We start from the raw sequence: 24209 nt of genomic DNA on the forward strand, positions 1-24209 counted from the left end.
TGATATGTGTTTTCGGAATTATGAACTCCTTTGTAGTTTGTAAGTTAGCAGTCAGACATACCAGCCATTTGCCTGGTAATTGCTTTATTCTGTTGATATATAGGTACACCTCGTCGTAAACAACTGCGATACAATTTTCACACGTTATATTAAAAGCTTACAATTTGTCGGTCTAAATATAGAATATTACAATGAAGACTGAATTTTTGACACGCCCGAACTTGAAAGCTGAAATAATTAGGAGTAGCTGAAATTGGCAGGATGAGTATTCGATTTGCGTTGGTTCAACATTTAAGGGAATTTGTGCAGGCGAGTGCTAAGTGGTGAATCCGATCGATATCTCGCTAATGAGTGGTGCGTGACGTGCGGTTTTACCATGTGTGAATGTTGAGCATGCGGCGTACATATTATTATATGTAAGGAAAAATATTGTGTTAAATTTAATAATGTAAATAACATATATTTATTTTCCAATTTTTTTAATAAATTAAACAACAGAATCAGAAACTTTGTCTTTAGGTGTAATTTTCAACAAGCTGCAAGTTTATACGTATCCTGCAACTGAAAATATAGCTTCACAATTTTATACGATTAAAAAAGTTATTAAATTAAAAATACGGATGCGATGTTTGAGTTTCATTAATATCTTTTCAGCAATTTAAATCCGTTTCATATAATTTCATTATACAAAAATATCATAAAATAAATCTCGTACAAGAGCACTTGTATAAAGTCGTCTCGAGTCACGGTAATGCAGCCCAATTGCATTAAATAGCATCGCACAAAATAATCCGTTTTATGAAACAGTTGAGTAGATGGACTTATGCAGCTTCATCATTATTGACCTCTCAAAAGACCCATTAAAATCATATCTGTTACTTATTTTATAATAATAATAATGAAAACCCGATTATATATCAATAGCTGGAGATGTTTTATTATTCGAATACTTGGCGTTCCGCTCAAGTTCCGCCTATTAAATTAAAATAAATAGTCCAAAATAAATGTATAAGTAATGTTTGCAGTGCACAATCTAAGAATAAACGGTATATCTCAAGTCAGAACGCTACAGTCAGTGGTTCCGTCCGACAGGGCAGCATTACTCAGCCCTATCTGATGTCGTCTGCTAATTGCCTAGAAATACAGATACAGCTATTTTCGTACTTTCATTAATTTTTAAACTGTTCTACTAAAATATAACCATGAAAATTATTTCATTGTATTTAACCAACTGACTGAATTTCTTATCTTTATATTTAGTGGTAAATGAAATGTTGCTAATTTTATACATACTTTTAGCATAAATGATTACATGTTCAATAGAAATAAAAGAAAAAGAAGTATAATGAAACAGATTTATTATTCTTAATATCTTTATTACATTCATGTGGATCGTTGAAGATGCATAACAGTCGAATATATTATTTTACATAAAGCAGTTAAAATAAAACAACTCGTACAAATGGAGTTAATAAAACAAGTATTCCAAAGGCAAACGTTTTATGGTCCAACGTATACTAAATGAACGGACCCATTCAATGTAAAATTTCGCATTACACTCTCACATATTATACAATATTTACAGATACAATATTGAACACCACAGGCGGTTAGCTGTTTGCAAGGAAAGCGATCGACACAATAGTTAGCGCGAGAGAGTGCTCTAGGGCGTCCCCCACGGGGCTGGCTCCGGCGGCCGCCCGGGCGCGCGCGCTGCCGCCGCCTTCCCCGCGGCACGCCGACCCCGCCGCGCTCGCCAAGCTCCGGCCCCGCACTTTCAATGGAGATATACACAAGTTCTCTTCTGCAAAGTCGGCAGTCAAAGCCAACTGGTTCGCCAGTGGATCTCGGCCGCACTCGCATGGCAAATGATTGCCGCGTATTATAATATTTTCCACCTCCAGGACGACCGCTTCGGGCGATTCGAGCATATGATTTCCAGTCATTTTAAAAGTATGGACACTATTATTCTGTATTAAAGAAAGCTCCTCGATACCATCGATTTTGTTATTACACATTTCTAAAATATCCACACGCCGCAAACCATCAAAGGCGCCTACGCGTATAACTCCCAGATCGGATTCCCGTAAAGCCAGTCGACCGACGCGGGTTAATCCAAAGAACGTATCCGGCATCAGTGCCGGTAAATCCATGTAAGCTAGTTCCAGCACACCGACGCCTTCTAAACCGAAGAAAGCCTTCGGCTCGATGGACTTTATACCAGACGGTAATTCTATTTGAGAGACATCATTTAGACCAGAAAAAGCATGAGCCAATATCCGTTTTATGGGATTATTCCTTAGCGAGATAAGTTTTATAAAATTGGTTCCGGCGAATGCATAGCCTTCGATTTGCGCTATTCGATTATGCGAGAGGACGATTGATGATATATTCTGGAGCGCAGCGAAGGCGAACGCGTCCACCGTAGCGAGTGGCGTGTGTTGTATGTAGAGCTCATCCAAGCGGGGCAGGCCTCGGAAGGCGAAAGGGCGTATGCGCGTCAGGTTGCAGGCGTCGAGAGACAGGCGGCGGAGTTGCCTGAGATGCGCGAATGCATCGGACCGTAGCACGCGAAGATCAGCCCTCGACAGTGATAACTGCATTACATTGGGACTTAACGCTGACGGCACGCCTCGCAAACTTGCACTGTTGCACACGACCTGCAATACAAAGAAAAGATACACATCCTAGAACAATTTATAGTTTTATTTACAATTCAAAGTCTCGCTGCTCTGTAGCATCATAATCTTTGTAGTTACGTGATAAAAAATGGTATATAAAAGATGGTAAATAGGTAATGAATTCTGTACATTCTCTTCTCATTTCTTATAATTGAGTTTTTAAGTAATGTTTTAGATGAAGTATTGATGTGAAACGGTCCAAATGTTTTTTCGAAAAACAATTCTCAAATTCGACTAATTGTCCCTTTACAGGATTTATAGGATATATGATCCCTGTGATTATTGTTTATCATTAACTGTGATATTGTATATTTATTATTAACATATAATAATATTAATTTATTTATGTCCATAAATGTCATTATGAATCCGTGCACTAACGTATCGATTAATGACTCGCGGCACAATTGCCATTGTTTATTTTGTCAATAAAATTAATCCTCTCCCCACGCACACACCCTCACCCATATTGTGATTGAATTGTTCCAAACTTAATCTTTACAAATAACCCGACACCAAAATCGAAATCGATTCCGTTTACATACAGCATTGATTAAACGCAAATACTCATTTTAACAAGTTTTGTTTTGTATTCCATTCGTGTGCCAGATAATTAATTAATAAAATTATTAATAATAATAACTACACTAACAAAATAGCCACTAGTTTTCTATTAATCAAAACGATAGCTGTTACATCGATATGTCATATATAATAACCCACTCAATAATGGATATTACATGATATTAATATGTTATTACTTATTAGTATCCAATTGGACGTTCCCCGATATATATTTTATAAAGAAAACATATGAAATTTTAGTACAATGGCGTCGCTAACTTGGCAACAAGTAACTAGGCAATTCGCTTCTACTTCAGTAAATATTTCGTAATACCATCATTTAGCATCAGGAGAATGAGCTCGAAGGGACGCTTTTATTTCTATTGCCGGACAGCAGGTGTTATCCATTATAAGGAAAATTATATTCAATAAGAATAAAATTTCCCTTGGGCGCTAATGATAGAAGCTCCCGTGTAATGTATAAAGTGACTCGTGAGGGGCCTCCGCGTTAATCGGCTTTATCTTTCTCACACGGTGAAAAGTATTTTACCGAGTTTCCTGCTTGCAACAATTTTAATTACTGTTTACGTTACTTTTGTGGACTAATGAACTTTGTGAAACTGTGAAATGGGATCTGGGGAAATACATCTAATATGTAAAAAAAGTAGAGATGTGGAAAATTAAACGAGATAATCCTGGTACGTTCATCGTTTTTAATTCTCATTTTGTTATTAATGTTCATAAGAAGACTAGTTCAGGCTAAACCACTTACAGATAATTGAATAGTGATAAGTTATAAGAAACCACATATATTCCATAATCATCTAGTCGGTGTAGAAGGAAAATGGAACATTTTAGCAAACTTTTCTTATTATCTTAATAATCCTAATAATTGCCAGAAAGTTTTATCAATGAAGCCGTAATTTTTCGAAAAGCGCTATAAATATGGAACTTGGACGATGTTTTGTTCAAGATCCATTGTGATTGTTAATTTACATCGGTAAGTTAGTAAGCTGGCTATTCTCTCCAAAAATATAAGAATTTAGAAGTATAAGAGATAAAAAAAACTTAAATACTGTTTTTTGTTTGTTAATAATATTGAGCTATAAACCTGGGATTGAGAAAGACAGATGCATTGCGTTGGACAGGACGGCACCAGGGTAGGAGCGAGCACCTGGTTGTTGACGGGCACGAGGGAGGCCCACGCCACCAATATAGTCCAACGCACGACCCACCTGTAACATATACAAATAACATCAACGATAAATCGTCACCTTCGAAATACATTATGTATATTATTATACTATAAATAGAAATGATTGATGGTGGGTAGATCTTACGCATTAAAAAGCCAAGTTTAGATCCCAAATTTACTTCACACCATCGTCAACATCAAACGTTCAAATCGTTTGAGTATCGTTGAAATTACGCAGGATCGTGATACAGATATCCATCTAACATCAATCAGTTCTCTAACCACAATATCAATTTGTTTTCTATTATTTTGTTACATTTTACCTTTAGCTCTACATTATAGATATTTTATTACTATTTTTTAAATACTTATCACTAAAATACCTAAATAATCGTACCTTACTTCATTTAATGAACCATTAAAATCCCAAGCATTACAACAATATCTATTCTATCTTATGATAACAACGAACCATTACGATACCATTGACCTTACAAGATCCGTAATTTAAAGTAAACACAATTTAATCAGTAATAAAGATGAGAATAATAGCAATAATCTGTCAGTTAACCTGATGGATAGCGTGGGTGCCATGGGCGGGCGCAGGCCAAGCGCGGCGCCCGCCGTGCGCCCTCACCTACGCCCCATTACCCATACCGAGCCGGCCTGTGAACAAATACAAAATTGTTTTCATTATAATTCATCTTTCGTTTGTGACATTCTGTGTGTAACAAAATCACTCATACATTAATAGAAATTAGAAACAAACAAGCTTTGGTAATCATGTAAAATTTTAAATCATTGGCAGCAATATTGTTTGTAATATAAACATATTTCATAAATAGTAGAAAACAAGAAAATACATACTTCATAAAAATTATTTCTAAGTTCGATTTTAAAGTCGTCGATTTTCCATATGTATAAATCAGCATTAACCGGTAATTATATTATAAGAGTTTGATTAATTATTAAATTAATTTATTGTCAATAATATCTACGTATCTATTAATTGGCAGTGCCAAAATTGAGTGAATATGTAACGTGTTTAAAGTTAAGCAAGTAGAGTAAGGGTTATTTGCTAACATATAAAGTCGGTACAAGTCAGTGACCCGTCCTGTGAAAAGTTTTATTGTTTGCGTTTAGAATAACTTTCAGTTTTAACTCAGCGCACTAGCTAAGCAACTACACGGATAACTTTTAATAGGAAAAGAAGGAATTACAATTCTGCAAACACCTGGTAACTAGGGAAATTTCAAATTTCATTCTAATATCAACTGAACTGGTTTCGATTTAACAGTCTACTGCTCTAGAGAAAAAGGACATTTCGATGTAGTCATATCCAATTATACTCAGTAATTTGAGTGGAAATTGAAAAAGACTGCCGTGCAGCACTGATACTAGATGTCTCATTGGCGATAAAAATATCGTTTAGACTGTATGTATTATATAAATAGAATACTAAACTATGAGTTTATATAACTATCTATCTGTCCAATTCAACTTTGTACTTACTTCTATAATAGATTTTATTTTTTTATCACGATAACGTCCATGAATTTCTCATTATGCCTTTTTTATTATGTTTCGTGAAAAGCTTTACAATTATTACAGGAAGCCTATAGACTACAATAAGACTAACAGCACGCTAAGCAATAACAAAACAAGTACAAGACTAGACATTTTATGTTCCTTGTTCTTATTACTTATACAATACGTAAAAAAGGTCGCTACATAAAACATCTAGGCGGACTTAAACACCGACATTATTAAAAGGGCTATAATGAAAGCCTACATATAAATAATGGGCTGCAGACGTCGCAGTGGCTTGAAATACAAAACACCGCTTTGAATAATGCCGGAGTCGAATGCCAAAAACTTAAAATTGCAAGAGTACGTTTACGCTGTGTGGAGATTCCCTCATCTCATTCGTCCCCCGAGCACCATTACGCCCGCCCGCGAGAGACACATGCTTTTAAACTAAACCATACACAAATTGCATGAGAAAGTATTAATAAATAAATTAACGATAAGCCGAAAACCACTTATTAAAGTACATACTAACTTAAAGAGGAACTCTATTTCTTTGTTATGTACTGCTATTATTGTTATAATTATTATACTAAATAAAGTATTTATTATTACTATTATCTTAGTAATATGATATAATACCTATTAGCTACTAATCAAATGTTTTTTGAAAGCTATATTTCCATAAAAAAATTAAACTGAAAAGCTTCCTAACTCACGCAAATACCGTTAGCTAGTTATCATAATGAATTCGCCAGTTTGCAATTAACCAACAAAGTGTGTAGACGTATTTCCATAGACTACGTGAAGATATTAATTTAATTTATAATAGAGCCTCTCTCTCTTAATACATGTAAAATCTCATCTCAATTTTAATTACTTCGAAGCTTGAATAGATCTTTACGGTTATAAATATGTTAATTATTAATTACGGAATGATTCTGTCGAAAATTGTATTATCTCGCTGTCGCTTTCCGTTGTTATTTTTCTGTACTCAGAGAGCTCTCAAATATTTGTTAAAGAACGCACATAAAGTCTATAATGGTAAATTAAAATGTAATTTAATACAGACCATGTTTATATTTTCATATAAAAAATAACTCCGCATTGTAAGCTGTGTTTATTATATTGGTTTAATAAGAATACATGGAATGTATTACTCTGTATTCGAAAATTAAAGCTAACACATTCTGTAGTGCTTTTAATCAAAAGTTCGATTGAACTTTTAACTTTGGTCGTTAGGTCCATTTGCAATGTCATTGCCGCTACAAAAAAAAATCTAATACTAAATTTGTTATATTTCTCTTGCGTTTTCATTTTCATTCGTAATTCAACGTCTTCGAGTTTATTTTAGGAGTATCTACCTATAACTTTGTTTGTTTTCCTACCAAAAGACCGTAATATTTATTATACAGTATAAATACTCTGAAATGAAACTGCGGGTATAACGTATCGAAACTACCGTTTCTTGTTTGTCGTATTTCCAATTAATCTTGGTAAATTTTATAACATCCAGTGTAGTGGACAACTTTAATTGGTTTCCGCCGACTGAGCAATCAATCATCGACCGCACGGTGCAGGAATTCTTGTGCGTGCTCCTATTCATTACCAAAATATAAGATTTTTATCATAAACTATTCATGATTTATAACTCTCAAGAATAAAATAGGCAAAATAGCTAGCAATTTGTGTCAATTTCTTAAAGATTTACTTTTGCGGTCAATACATTTTATGAAATATACAAATAAAGATGCAGCTAATAATTAGCATTAACCACGGCTTCGTTCCCGTAATACCCGGATAACGTCACGAATCACGATAAGCCCCCACATGTTGACAAACAAATTTTGTATTGATTTTTCTCAGCGGATTATATCTTAAGTGGTCATGGAATAAAATAATTGTTCGAAAATATTCAGTGAAAAAGCTTTTCATACATAATCTTAAGTAGGTATCTAATATTGCTATCACTATTTGCTAAACCAAACACTAAGTTCGAACTGGTTTATGTACACTGTGCTACTCTAACAAACAGTTAATATCATTAAACATTATGATACGTGTAGCTTCTCTCTGTGAAGAAGACGTAAATAAATGACACTCAATTACGTGTATGAAATAGATTAACGGACTACATTACCTTTGCTACACTTGAAAGGAGACACAAGGTATACTAATAATGTAGTTACATTAAGTGTAACTCTCTCTGAAGTAGGTGATTTATTATTCAGTTTTGAAACTACTTTACTAAAAGCAATCTTACAACTTTTCCTCGTTATAACATCGTGCACCTTAAAATACTTAGAAAAATCTCAAAATTGTAGATAATTAATTAGTCATGCTTTAAAATTACAACTAAATATTTAAGAGGGCTAAAGCGATACGATGTTTGTGAAAAATGCAGAAGGGACGTGTTTTTTTACATTTACACACATCAATTATAACTCCTTGAATAAGCTTTATTATACAGCCAGTTTATACCCATAAAGCACAATGATATAAATAATATATACCTATCCACATGTATATTATCCACATGTATATAGCCTCTTCTATAAACCTTGAATCTAAGCGCTTCTACGAGTGTGCGAAAACTTCAACGATTTAGTAGATCATATTATAACAATATATTAATAAAATAACTTCAGTCTCTCCATAATCATTTACAACATATTGCTTACACCATATATTTCACACAGCATTAGAACAGGCTGGCATACTTTAGCACAACAAGAGATTAGTAAACTTAACAAAGTTGGGTCGGAGTGGTTCGCCCAGTTCGTAATTTATGATTATAGTCACAGCCCATCCATGGAATTAGTTTGCGATAGCTGTAGTTCGAAAATATAAAATAACAATAAATACTGCGTAACTAATATAAGTGATATACAACATATATGTATGTAGGTGTGTGCATGTGTGACGATATTTTATGTGATTTTGATTTAATGTTACTCTAAATTTTAGGAGCACTATGCACCAAACAAAATAACGGATTCCGAAAAATATTTTTATGAAAAATTGCTTTTAAAACAATTCCGACAAAAGTAAATCCAATTACCTTTGTAACGAAAAATTTAATAATAAAATATTATTATTGTTTTAATTCTGTTTCAACAATTTAACTTCAGCGTTCGTGTTTTAAGAAAAGTATGAAGCAGCTAGGAGCGGAAAAGCGGAAATTTCCCGGGAGGAAATGGTTGGACCGCGAGGAATGAACAGGGATACGAGACTAGTTGCTTCGAATTTATATTTTTAAAACGTCAATATGCAAATAACCACTTGTTAGAAGTTCTGTCATTACTTATTCAAGTTATTTAAACTTTAATGCTCAGTCTTTTGATAGAGCTTTGTGAAATATTGCTATATTTTAATCCTTAGTGTTTAAATAAATAAGAAATTAATTAATATAATACTATGTGTGAAGTTATGAAGTGAATTGAATTTTATTATAAATATTATTTAAGACATATAAAAGTATTGTTTCCCTATTGGATTGAATTAGGTATCTACCTACAACTCAATAGACCTTAGATGTACCTACCTACTCGTTTTATAAGCCAATTAGTTTATTATTTACTCAATGCTTCTAGAGATAACTATCTTGAAATAACAATGAACGTCGCACGAGAGAAGTACCGAAAATAGACGTGTGTATATTTTTGGAAAGCAGTAAGTCAAGGAAATAAATCAATATCAGATGAATAGCAAAGGAAAGTTAAGTGGAAAAATTTTGTCTTTGCATTGTCGACATTCAGTGGCATACAAATCCTCTTCCCAAACTGTCGCCGACAGAGGCGCGCCGGATGACAACCTCCCTATTATCGTCCGTTCGCGAAAAGCTTTTAAAACATTTCCTAATTTTATTAAAGCCTTCAGTAAATCTTTTCCAATTTTTTTTTTACCTTCCATCGGAAAATACGAGGAACGCATTAAAATTTCTACAAATGTATTCTGGTCCAATGATTTCAGAGTATTTACTCAAAGGCTACTGTATTTTTTTTTATTTCAAGTAGTTCCATTTATATTTAAACAAAATAAATTCAGCATAAAAGTAGATATTATTAAATGATAGATATTATTAAATAGCATACTAAATGGTAACGTGAAGATGGAATTTTATATAAATAATTTACTTGATTTTATAAGAAAACAATGTCAGAAAATGCTAATCTAATGAATACGTCGCTACCTTGTAGCTCAAGACGCATAACACGAAGTTAGAGACTTGGCATAGTCACGCTTTAGCTAATTAGCAAAATTCTTACTGATTCAACTAAATTACTGAACAGAATACCGTCCTAAATCTATTTGCGATGTTTGACTTGTGACTTTCCGAAGCGAGGAACTTCGCGCACGAGTTTATGAGTTGCTTAAAGTTGAAAATCAATTTAAAACAGTTTTATTATAATGAAAATTGGAGTTAAAAATAAATCTTTATATCATGACAACAAAGACAGAAATGTGTATTACAATCAAAATCAGTCTTTTAGGTAGAAATAAGTTGGCCAAAAATTTTTTCCAACTCCAAAAGATTTGGGACAGTTCATGTAGAGTAGTGTTCATCATAATGTACTTAAATATTAAAACTTATATTATGTGCACAGGTTTATTAAATTAAATTCTAAAAATAATCTTAATATAAGTTCTAACAGAAAAATATAAAGCAGGAAGGATTAAAAAATCGAAGGACTTTTGCCGACGTGAATCCTTAATAGAGACAGACCTTCTTTTACAAGATTAACATTCAGTGCAGCCCGCGAGTCCGAGCTTGTGCTCTTGTACAATACCCAAGTACAAAATAAAAGCCCTGCACGTATTCCACGTTGAAAGCGGACTGCCTTAACGTCAGCTTAGTTTTTATTTCATATTACGATGAAAACTATTGAAATTGAAAACGCAACTTTGCCCATAAAGATAATAGAGGATGCAATTGTAGGTCTTGTAAAGAAAAATATTGAAAAAATTTTATGACCAATCTCGCGTATTTACTTGTATTTTTATTATAAGCTCCTCGTTAATCACGATTGAAATATTGCGTTTTTAATACTTTTAAAGTAAAAGCTTTCTCAAAATCAACAACTTTTTAATCATTGATTGTAAACTTTCAAGCGACTGTTCATAAATTTAGGGAAAACCTAGCAGTTATCCAAAATCTTAGTACAAAAAGGCTTAGTAGATGTAAAGCATCAGGAATATAGATTAACTGAAAGGAAACTGTCTTTAATCTAATTTAAATTGTAATTCAAAGAATATTTAATGTCGATTAAAGAAGATTAACTTCTTTACTCAAGATAAACCATTATCAAATTTAATTATTAACACTTCGAAATTATTTGATCTACATAGATATCTTGTTAACGTAATTGTTTGAACGCTGTGTTTGAACGTTTAGAATGATTAATGATAATAATATTAAATTTTGTCACATAATAGTAATAATTTAGTTTCAGATTGCAATCGTTGAGGTTGAGGATGTTTTGATGTTGAAGAAATTAACAAATGACATTTATAAATTAAATATTAATATATAAAATCCATATGAAATCTGACCTGCATGATCGATCGAAAACCAATTTTCAAATATAGGATTTAGATATAGTTTTTTTTATTAGTACATATAAATTGAAAAAAAAATACGATTATAAACGATTGGTTTTTATGTTTATATATTTAAATGAGATACAAAAAGTAACGCACTTTTTTCCAACGCATATAAGTCGTATAGGAGCTGCTGCCTAAATAAATTTATATGACAGAATACACATAACCTCAAACCAAATGCATATATATCAAAGTAAATTGAAAAGTATTCGTAGAATATCATCATAATAAAATTCATTCAGGCTTGGCCTAATATGTGCTCTGTACGACTTGCATTTATCAGGCTTTACTTCGAAGCTCCAAGGATAATATCGTCAGTGAGCTCCTAGTCACTCATATTACATTATTATAGGGTATGAAAAAGTAACGGTACCCTTATGTTTTATGTTTATTTGACTACTCACTATCGTCTCCTTGGCAATAGCGGGGGCGAAAGAGTAAGGTACGGGAAAGTCCTACATACGAACTGCGACAGCCTTACAAAAGTCTTGTAGGTTCTACTTCAATATAAACCCGTATAGAAGTCTAAAAATGTATATATACATAACTAAAGTTGCAGGAATCAGAGCCAAAAGCATGTACAAGTTCAAAAGTTTGTTGTTCTTTTAAAAATAATGAAAAACAAATTGAGCTTTGACGGACTACGAATCGTAACTATTTTCATTAAGAAAAACTGAATTTTCTTTTAAGAAAAACGAATAAATTTAACATAATATTGGAATTATCTACAGATTACATTAGTTAAAAACTAATGTAATCACTTGCTTACATTAATTAATCGTAATAATGGTGTTTTATTCACTTATTTCATTTTTAGAAAGACATGTTTTTGATCACAATACAAATCATAATTTATCACAAAATCTTGAAAAAAAAACAGCGATCGATTGTGTTATTGTTTTCAAGCAAAGAAACTAATAAAAAACCCCAAACGTGTAGGTACAAAAGCGAAAGAGATGAAACAAAGGTTACCAGATCATATTCTAGTGGTAAAATAAAACAATCCTCATATTCTAATAGAACAAGAATATTCGACAACTTATAAGACCTTGGACTAGAAATAGTTTTCTTTTATCTCAAAGGTGAAAATAGTAAGTGCATGGTTGAATATCTATAAAAGTTCACATTGATCATGCACGGATGACCGCCCAGAGCGTTCGGCTATCTCCCACCCTGAGGTAGAAATTATATTCTGTGAGTTTTATTTTAACACTTGTCATTTGTTTTAAAATTTTATAAAAAATAATACTAAATTCAACATTCCTAAACAATTACTTATTTTACTAACCGAGAACTCAACAATGGAAAAATTCAGTTCAAAAGAACACAATTACTAATTAGGAGTATTCACAGTCCGTATAAAGTTTCAAGAATAAGCGTCATCACGAAATTTTTTTGTAAAAAAATCTGCATTTAAAATATATCGCGTTCAAATTGCATCCGACGTTAATTGAGCTTGGGTTTACGAAATCATGGTCGAAAGAATTTTCTATCCCGGTTAATGAGTACGGTACAAAAACTTGGTGTGGTTTTCTGTTGCAAACTACGTGAATATTTTGCGTAGTTGAATTCTGCACTCGGGACTAAGTACGCGATTAATGTGTGTCGTCCACATGTAAATCTCTGCAAGAGAAACAAATAAATGTTTTGCAAAATGTTTTCTCCCAACGGCACAACACCTGATAAATGATTGCTACGGGCGTTTTATGAAAATCTGTAGCGATAAAATGCTACGCCATCCGGTAATATAAATAATTATTGCTTTATAAAATTCAGTAGATGAATAAATCAACGCAATTATTATGCGTAAAATATTCCAAAAGCTGATATAACTTGCATATTTTATCAAAAAGCTTTTCTGTAGATATTCTACAGAACCGATTGGAAATGTTCAAACATCGAATAATAGGTATAGGTACTTAACTTTTCTTATATTATCATTTTACCCAACCTTGAGTCCATATTATGATTACAAAGGTCTGAAGCATTTCATTGTGAGGTTAATAATTTTAGATGTTCACCCGTATAACCTTTCGGTAATTCTTATATTAAGTATGACTTTGTACCTTTGTAAAGAAATTGCTTCACCTTAACGAGAAACACGTTTTTCGAGCTAATACCTAATTATGCTAATTCATTGCCAAAGCTCGAGCACAAAAGCGTAATAATGTTTTAACTAAAAAGATTTTACCTTGTTTGAACACAGTAGTCCTTAATATTTTCATTATAATTTCATTCAAACATTACAAAATATCTTCTACCCGAATTCTTTATTTAAATTGTTTCTAAGTCCTATTATCCTCCTAGCTTTTCAAATAATATTTGAAAAAGAGCAATCTTTTAGGAAAGATGAAGATCTTAGGCCATGTTTAATTGTCGGAGCTCGTGAAGAAAAGGGCCCAAATATAAATTTGAGTAACAATTTAAGAGAATGAGTAGCGACGGTAGCGACAATCGCGAAAGGCAACGAAAGGGCGGACACATCGTATAAGTCAACGTCACGACCCGCTTTTGCTCAACTTTTTTGTAATTTTCGGCATTTGTAGCTGATACAACAATTATAATATACATTATAATTAATGTAGTTAGAAAATGAGGATTTAATACTTTAATCATATTATAGTAGGCGCTGAAGCTTTACTATAAATATGGAAATAGTTAAATGTATACTAATCACTCATTGATATGATAATGAGTTTTTATTTTCAACTAGCGGTCCGCCCCGGCTTCGCTCGTGGTACATATTTACGTTTTCTCTACATAAAAACCATCCTCGTACTTCAAGGAATATAATAAAAAAAGAATTATCGAAATCGGTTCAGCCGTTCTCGAGTTATGCGCTTACCAACACATTTTGCGATTCATTTTTATAAATGTGTATGATAATCTCCAGAGCTATTGCATATATATCTACACCTATTATCTATTTTAAAAATTTTGTCATCCGTTCGTGCATTTAAGCAAGCTTTACAATATATGTAATATATGTAATATATGTAATGGGTAATGTATAAAAATAATACAAATTGTATCAAAAATCAATCATGAATTCAGTGCGCACATCTTTAAATTTTTTACACAGGTATGTATTATAATGTATATTCATAATAATGACCATAATACTCATATTCGATATTATGAACGAAAAAACCTTTTACTGGTTTTCCAAGAAACAACCAATTTACGTGATCTAGGAATTCAAAATAAAAATATTCGTAACAAGATACTGTAGAATTCTTTTCAATATCAAAAAAAGCTATGCAATTCTACTAAGGGCCGATTTTTCAATGCTTGGATAAAACTTATCCGTCCAATAAAGTATTACACGATAATATTAAAATGTCACGTAAACTGTCAAATACGGGCAATTAGAATACGTTTTTAAAATGGTAGTTTTCTACATTATTCGACGAATAAGTTTTAACCAAGGATTGAAAAATCAGCCCTATATGATGAATAACGGGTGTCCGACTGAATTAGTTAAGTTGATAGTGTTTGGTAGACTAAAGCTAAATAAACACAATTTCTACTATAAATACAATGTCGTCAATATAAAATTCATCTATTTTTCCATTGCGTCTGTTTTCCTTACTTTCCAAGTTTCCATTATGTTACAAGTGATACCTACATATAGGTACTACACATAAAACTAACCTCACAACGTAAGTGCTGCATAAAATGTAAAAGCTTTATTTTCATAATACTAAGTAAATGTTGATATTTTCAATTATCTAAATTATTTTTCTGCATCATAATAACCCGTGAAATTGTATTCTTTTTGCATATAAAAATTTCTAAATAACTTGTTAGTTTGGAAACATTTAAGATCATCTTCTCAAACGTAACTTCAAATTGTGCTTCATCATCATCATCATCATCATCATTCCAGCCTTTCAGGGGTTTCCAAAACGACCGATCACCAGCGGCCTGAATCCAGCGGCTTGTGCTTCAAATCTTATCAATTTTTAATATCATTCAAACAAATTTATTTTAGATCAAGTCAGTTACATTGCTTATAAGTTATAGGGCAATTTAAAATTTCAAATACCTATAGCAAATTATATAACTTTTATGATATGTAACAAAAGTATTGCCGACTTTATTGTTGCTACAAACTCGAATTGAATATTAATCAAGTTAAATCACGAGGCCGCACATTGATTAACTGTTCAAAGAAAATTAATTATAATTTTCTATTACATACTATATATATTTTGTATAGGTAAGTCCTATACAAAATATGAATGAATAATACAATATAATAATATCAATATAAACCTAATCCAAATAAATACCCATTTTTTCTTAATCTTAAGTAGGTAGGTATGTTTAGAAAGGTTTGCTAATCGCTAATAAATACGCTGATAATCAAATACATAGCCATTTTAAAAATACTAAATATATTTCGTATATTAGCGATCATATGAAATTTAATCCCCATTATCGGGTTTAAACAAATCTGTATAAAGTCCTACAAAAACCGAGTATCATTACATTTGCATGGATTTATATTTCCCTAGATAATAATATGTTACGTTTGACATTATCTTGTATGTGACCTACCTGCAATTCAAACAACATAATTATTATAATATCTCCGATATATACCTATACGTAATTCACGTTATAAAAAGCACAATTATACACTGAATTTATTGGATAAATTTGTATTTTCAATACATTTATTCTTAGAACTCTACTTAATACATATTACCTAATTGATCCACGCACATCTCCCGGGAGACTGAAAATTGAAAGTTCCAATCACAATTGGCAAATAACAGCGTAAATATACTTAATATCGAATATTTTAATTTATAATTCAATGAAAACAACAAAAGCAACGCGCAAAAAGTTTAAAAGAAACGTCACGTACCGAAACTTTGAATCCCAACGGCACAAAACTTCTTCGAATGAAGAACCGGTCATTACGAAAACATAATTCATAACATTTAATAATCCATTCACTAAATATCACTTAACACTAATGAAAATGTATGAAACCGCGATGTGTATTCACAGAACACGATAGATTCTGGAGGACTCCTGTGGATGGATTAGCGTGACTCGCTCAGATGCGGGCCGTTGACTGATAGAGCCCAGTATCAGCCTTCGCGTTTCGCTCTCTCGCGCAGTCGCAACGTTGGAAGCCTTCATCTGTCTCAGAGCTCTATTAAGTCGGCACTATTCCAATACATCTAGTGGGTCGCCTCATACAATCCCAAATTAGTGCTATTAAACATGTGTTAAGCCCTAAAATTCACATTAAATATTCATTGTGTCTCCAATATAAATAATAAATAAATAAAAACTTTATTGACATAAAGAAATAGGTATAGCTTTTAGATGAATCCATAGGCTCCTGAATTAGTTAAATACTGTGTCTTTAGTTACCTAAATACTCTGAGCCATATGTGATAAAACTTACAGTAAAAATATAACAAAATATGTGTCCATTCTATTCAATTCGCAATTATATAATTTATATGAAGTATAAAATCAATTTTATTAGCAAACACTTCTCTCATAACACCCATAAATAATTAAATTCATTTCTATTTCAGGTAACTACTACCTACGTCAAAGTCAACGTAGAGATTATTATTTTAAAAGACGTGGGTAGGAACTTTGAGCATTTACCTATTGTTATTGCGGTAGGTACCTATAATAGCATACCTAAAACCTACAAAATTGTTTCCGTCCTTATGCTTTAAATAATTTTCCTTCAATTTATTTACTCACTTTAACCACAAGGTTTAATCAGTGAAATATTAAATTGAGTTTATATAAGTGAAAACTGATCCCGTCAGCCAAATATACTAATTTCTCATTATAGTACCTATTGAATAAGTTTCATATCACATTATCTTATTTTATTTGTAGCTGTTGTAAAGTAAGTATGAAAACAAAAACAGGAGCGTAAAAATAGTTAGCAGTAAGTAAATAATAATTCAGTGAGTTTGTCTGGAGAGTCGCGGGGGCTATTGCGTTATGGAGTAGGTACCTAGTCATTGACTTCAAAGAATTATGAACGGCGTCAGAAATGTCCCTCTCGACAATATTTCGTATTTCTATCTAAATATAGACAAACTTAAATAAATCGGACTACAAATCTCAATGGGCCTAAATTTCACGCCGATCTTGTTCTTATAAAATCGTACTCGATAAAATTTAGAAAAAATTCTTACAGTTACTGTACAAAATAAAAAAAAACTGGCCAAGTGCGAATCGGAGTCATTCACACCTAAAGTTCCGTATAAACCTATTTTTAATCCGTTGCGAAGGACGAAATTTGCGAAAATTTGCAGCATAAACGGCTGTAAAACTTTACCGCTTTACGGCTAAGATTAATTAGATTTTTCACAGCTTTAAAAAAACAGTCTGATAAATCCACGCGTTCTTTAAAAATAAAACCTGCCAAGTGCGAGTCGGACTCGCGCACCGAGGGCTCGGAACAAACCTACTTTTTATTATGTTGTAACGATTTATGAAATTTATGGTTTGGATAAGGGGGTGGGTAAGGTTAGGTTTGTATTTTTTAAAACTACACAGAAATAGGAGCCCCACGAAGTGTGGCTCCATAGGCTCACGGCCGTCTTTTTGTAGAATTTTGGAAAAAGACGAATTTCGGCACATTACAAAGTGCCGGCCGTTTGTAATACGGCGGATTATACAATCCGACTGCGACATGTACACGGGGACAGGCGGGACGAGGAGACTGATTACTTACCAAATGAAAATTTGATTTGATTGAATATAAGTTGATTTAAGAAATTTTAATTACATATTAAGATAATGAAGGCGTAGGGATGTGACGACCCCATCGCCCCCGGTTGGCATATCTACAATAGATATCCCAACCATGCAGTCAGTCACCCCGCAGGGCACCTTGTGGCGAGGTGTCGGGGAGTAGCGACCCCGCGGGAACCGAGCGCTCCCGTGGGAGGTCCCTGTCCTCACCTCTGGACTATCCCAGTGGCAGTTCGGAGTGAACAATGACGAGGTTCAGGATCTCTCACCTCTGGCTTGCCTTTGTTGGCCGTCCAGAGTGGAGCCGCCAGAGCTATATGCTCGGGGGTGGAAGTGTCTAATGGCATAATAGCGGGGAAACGGGTTTCCCCGCCATTCCGGGCCTGCTGGCCCGCGATGGTGAAACCGGTGCCGCACCTCTCTACACCCCTAGCCGTTCAGCTGATGTTGCCCCCTTGTTGCCATTCTCGGTAACCTTTTTGGGAGCCCATCGACCGAACTGGCGAGTCACCGTCTGCCATTATTTTCAATTTTTAATATTGAAAAGGCAGACGTCCATAGTCCCCATAGAACCAATATACCAGTCCATCTAACACCCCCTTCCATAACCCAGTTTTGTTCATTTCCATTTTTCTGCAATAGTCCTACATTGGCCGCGGACTGCCCAGGGCTGTATCTCTATAGTGCAGTCATGGACAGGCTGCGGCTGGTGTCCCACAACACATTAAATTCTCTAAAGGGCCTCTGCGTGTAGGACCTGTGTCCCAACGTAAGCCTCCCAAAGGACCGGGTATCTTCCTTCTGGTGGTACCCGTGTATTATGGAAAGATAATGATAATATTATTATTATTTTACGCTAAGACTATTACCCGATTATCTCAATGAGTGCTATTATAAAAAAGACACTCGGGGACTGCCGCGGTAAAGCTATTGCATGCTATGCCTTCAAGCCACACCTCCGCGCCCGTCGGAGTGGGGAGCGTGAGGTTTTTCGTTACGCAAGTTTTGGATTCGGTCCCCGCGCTCAAGGCCCGCGAATCGCGATAGAAGCTATTAGTACGAGATCCGCCTGCAGGATCAGTGCGTTCATCGGTTTTTTGCTGAAAACCGAATTTTTATGTATATTTATAAGTAGCTTTCCACCCGCGGCATCGCCCGCGCAGTCAAAGAAAAACCCGCATAGTTCCCGTTCCCGTGGGATTTCCGGGATAAAACCTATCCTATGTCCTTTCTCGAGTATCAAAATATCTCTTTACGAAATTTCATGCAAATTGGTTCAGTAGTTAAGGCGTGATTGATTAACAGACAGACAGAGTTACTTTCGCATTTATAATATTAGTATGGATTAGGAGAATATATTATATCGACTAGGTTGCCAGTCAAAATGTGGCCGCAAGCATGTTTAATTAAAATTTTTCTAATCGATTTTTGGGAAAAAAATTCGTTCACTTGTTTTTTGAATAAAATGTAGTCTACATCCTTCTACATCACGTCAATTAATGATATAAAAATTCTAAAAAATCACGGTTGCCGCTTTTCACCTGGCCGCAACATCTTGGCAGCCTGGTGCAAACAGGTATGATTTCGATTCATTTTTACGTTCATAACGCACATTTATGAATCATATATCAAATTAAAGCTAATTTTTTTCTATTTATTATCATATATGGTTGCCTAATTAAATCCGGCCGCAAATAAGGGTTGCCGGCTGTTAAAGATGTTGAATATTTAAGGTTGAGTGTTGCGGCCAAATTTTGACTGGTCATTTCACATTCACAAACACACACACGACAAATCATTTAGTTACTTTATACCCACAATATTTCCTAATATGTACGATATTGGAATTAGGTATATACAATTCTGAGGAAGATTATATACATTTCCTAGGATATCTATGCATTAAATAGTTTATTAAACAATACATATTTTATACATTTTCTAAATGGTATCGGAATTGTACACATTTCCTAGGATTTGTAATTTGTATACAATTCCTTGATTTCATACATTTCTGGTAACATACTTATATACAGGATGTAATCGTTAAGTGTGCACAGGCGATTATTCCATAACTATTACAGATATCAAAAATCTTTAAACTGATATTGAAAGTACTATACCTAATGAGTAAAAGGACAATAATAACTTGTTAGAAATAAAACGAGAAATATCTAAAAATGTTACATGAAACGCTCCCGTACATTTTATTTCCCATACATTTTGTATTCAAAGCAAATGTTCGAGATGACATCCTCGATTTGGAAAACCATTGTATTCCACATCGAGCTCTATTTACAGTCTCTAAATGAACTTTCATTAAAATTTGCGAAGTAGGTAATTAAGCACAAAATCAAATAAAAAAGCAAAACCTTTCATATTAAATGTTTGGAATAGTCATATTTCATACTAAATGTATGGGAGCGTTTCATGTAATATATTTAGATATTTCTCGTTTTAATTTTAAAAAGTTATTATTGTTATTTTATTAGATATAGTACTTTCAATATCAGTTTAAAGTTTTCTGATATCTGTTATAGTTACGGAATAATCGCCTGTGCACACTTAACGATTACACCCTGTTTAAGCACATCAACATCCCCATTCCCCATACCTAGCGTCTAGTGGGATAGCGCATTCAAACCCGTGTCTTGCGTGAAAGACGCTTGTTCGAAGATTATTTCATCACTTAAATTATTAATATTTACATCGGAAATTCTTTTTCTCTTTTTTGTATTTTACATTACCAATTTTTCGTTGCCTTTTTCGTGCTTTTTCTAACGCGGTTGTGGGAAGAGCCTTCTTCGAGTTCGAGCAAGTTGCGATTATTAAAGACAAATTATTGAGAAACAGAATATATAAGCCATTAACACGCGCGGCCGGATCCATTTGGGGAATATGATATTAATTAATGGAGGAAGGATGTGTTAATTTTAATCCGACTTCAAATATGCTCAAGAGATTTAACTCCGAGAAAATGTACGGAAATGCTGAAGACGCAAGTGGAGATGCTGATAAATATTTTTCTAAGCACTGGGGGTTTTTTCTCAAAATACTCACATTTTAGGGAGCTTTCGGGTGAGATTTGGGGAGAATGCTGGATCATCATCTGGCAACACTGATATGAAGTGTCAATTGTCATCAACTCATCAATGTCAGACTCCAGACGTCAGCTGTTGTAATTGTGTTATTTGCCTTTGTTTTTTAAATATTTTTATCAGTTTATTGGTTAAAGAGCATTGAGATTTCAGTTCAATGACCAATCTGTAACTAGTTAGAAGTAGCACAACGAAGACGTTTGCACTTTATGTGTTTGTACTAATTTAAAAAATGAAGGCAAAAACTGGACTTACAAGGCTCCACAACTGTTACATTCTTCGTGAAAGTCAAATAATTAAAGAGGACCTACTTATTCGAGGAGGAAAAATTGTAAGCCCAGAGGAAGTTTTTTATGTGGAACAGGTAGACGCCGACGAAACTATTGACTGTGATAACTTGCTTATTGCTCCAGGATTTATTGATATTCAAATTAATGGTAAGTTCGGTCAATTTAAATAACTAGAACTTTGTTTAGTTATTATATTTTTATTTATTGTATATTTTGTTTTTAGGTGGATGGGGAGTAGACTTTTCCTACGATTCCGAAAGTGTAAAAGAAGGAGTTAATAAAGTGGCAAAAGAATTATTAAGCCATGGAGTAACATCATTTTGCCCCACTATGGTGACATCTGAAAAGGAAAAATATTCAAAAATTTTACCAAAAATACAGAAAACTCAAGGAAGCAAAAATGGTGCAACTGTTCTAGGTGTACACCTTGAAGGCCCTTTCATAAGTTTAGCAAAAAAAGGTGCACACTCACCAGAGCTTATTAGAAATCCAGAAAAGGTATTTCCTTGTTTACTTATTACATTTTGTTTACTTTCTCAAGTACTTGATGATGGGTTTGTTACTATACATATTAAAGCTTTTTTTTATAACTAACTACCAACATATTCTTTTAATTCTTCCACTAACAGAAAGCTACAAAAATATATTTATTAGTGAAAATCTGGTAGAAAGTTATGACTTTAAAATAACACACAATATTATTTGAAAAACATATTTTTCTTTAGTTTTAGTGTTATTTTTAGCATTTTATTCAGAAACTCTCAACTTCAGAAATAATATAAATACAAACAATCAACATATAGATAGCACTTATCATTGACCTAGTTTATGTGAAACCAAACTTATAGATAATTAATGTATTGTTATCTTGTTTATTAAAATACTTATTTATGACACACATTGCAATTTGCAACCCCTTTATTAAATGTCCAAAATAAAATATAATGCATTTTTCAAATATAAATAATTTAGATTACATTCTTAATTGTATTTAAAACATTCCTCTGAATAATTATTTAATTTACAAGAAGCACTGTTTACTAATAAATTTCACCTTTTGCAGGGTATTGATTCAATCCTCGATGTTTATGGTACATTAGACAATGTTGTTATAGTAACCATTGCTCCAGAACTACCTGGAGCTTTGAAGGCCATAAAAAGTTTAACTGAAATGGGTATAAAAGTAGCCCTCGGTCACACAGAAGCAAGCCTTGCTCAAAGTGAAGAGGGGGTGAAGCATGGAGCAAATTTAATCACACATTTATTTAATGCTATGTTGCCAGTAAGTAAAGATTGACTGAATGCTTCCAACTATCGGAACCAGTTATTTTATGAAGAGCCTAGCCAATAAATGGCGCCGTTTAATTAATAGCCTGAATGGTATCTAGCCATATTACTTAATAAAACAATGAACTGGCATGTTCATTTATGAAACACGGGACAAAAAATACTGCTAATTAATTTAAAAAATGTTTAACTCAGGTGTCTTTATTTACTTACTACTTACAGTTCCATCATCGTGACCCTGGTCTAGTTGGTCTGCTAGCATCATCCACAGAAAAGCAGGTATATTATGGAATAATATCTGATGGCATCCATACTCACCCAGCAGCACTAAGAATTGCCTGTAGAACCAATCCTGAAGGTAAAACTTAACCATATCATACAATTCAAAATCAATTTCACAAGAATTTACTTAATAATTGTTATTACACAATGTTTTTTTGTAGAAAAGTATACATTGATAAGTTAAGATTTTAGTAAAATAACTTTCTGTTCCTAAAATATGCCATCAAACTATTTTTTTTTAATATCATCTGCACTTTATCCTCTCACAATACTTATGTTGTTACATTAAAGGATTAGTACTAGTGAGCGACGCAGTTGCAGCCCAAGGATTACCAAATGGAACCTTCCGAATTGGCCCTCAAACTGTTAGTGTAGAAAATGGTTGGGCTTATGTAGCTGGAACAAAGACCTTATGTGGCAGCACTATGGCATTGGACCAGTGTGTCAAAACCTTTAAAAAAGCTACTGGTAAGTTGATTATTGATAGGCAGACATTTCTTTTCTCTTGGATCTATATAATTTTGTTTGCTATACAACAGAAAGTAGATGATCTATATGTCCTTAAAATAAACGCCATGAGACTAAATTTTTTTGTCTAATTTAATATTTGTATCATCCCTGTCTTAAGTATAATTATATGAAATGAATGAAAATAATGATATTATTTTTCTACAGACTGCTCTCTCGAATACGCCTTAGAAGCTGCGTCCTTACACCCCGCAAAAGCATTGGGAATAGATGATAGAAAGGGAAAACTGAATTTCGGCTATGATGCCGATTTCGTATTTTTACATTCCAAGACATTACAAGTTATGTCTACTTGGATTGCTGGTGAATGCGTTTATAAAGCTTCATAATTTATTATATTGTTACCATTTTGTGATATAAGAATATAGCACCAAGTGCATCATTTATTTTACATTTTTATTAT

General features: G+C 33.3%; 2 protein-coding genes across 2 annotated transcripts; one reads left to right on the top strand and one right to left on the bottom strand.

Moving 5' to 3' along the window:
* Positions 1-1378: 1378 nt before the first annotated feature.
* Positions 1379-16647, bottom strand: LOC149902310 (uncharacterized). Its single transcript, XM_090110549.1, has 4 exons — positions 16448-16647; positions 5012-5106; positions 4357-4480; positions 1379-2660 (listed from the first exon to the last, which is right to left on the bottom strand). Exons 2-4 carry the CDS (start codon positions 5032-5034, stop codon positions 1611-1613), a joined length of 1197 nt encoding a protein of 398 aa, XP_089966675.1. The 5' UTR covers positions 5035-5106; positions 16448-16647; the 3' UTR covers positions 1379-1610.
* A 4818-nt stretch (positions 16648-21465) lies between these two features.
* Positions 21466-24192, top strand: LOC149902311 (N-acetylglucosamine-6-phosphate deacetylase). The gene is made up of 6 exons (XM_090110361.1): positions 21466-21856; positions 21933-22207; positions 22773-22991; positions 23219-23354; positions 23570-23746; positions 23954-24192. The coding sequence occupies exons 1-6, from the start codon at positions 21652-21654 to the stop codon at positions 24133-24135; spliced, it is 1194 nt and encodes a 397-aa protein (XP_089966487.1). The 5' UTR covers positions 21466-21651; the 3' UTR covers positions 24136-24192.
* Positions 24193-24209: the final 17 nt, after the last annotated feature.

Source organism: Colias eurytheme, chromosome 15 (genome assembly GCF_061535395.1).
Source record: "Colias eurytheme isolate Ceu_HAF_F1 chromosome 15, ilColEury1 Martin Lab GWU primary, whole genome shotgun sequence".
NCBI lineage: Eukaryota > Metazoa > Arthropoda > Insecta > Lepidoptera > Pieridae > Colias > Colias eurytheme.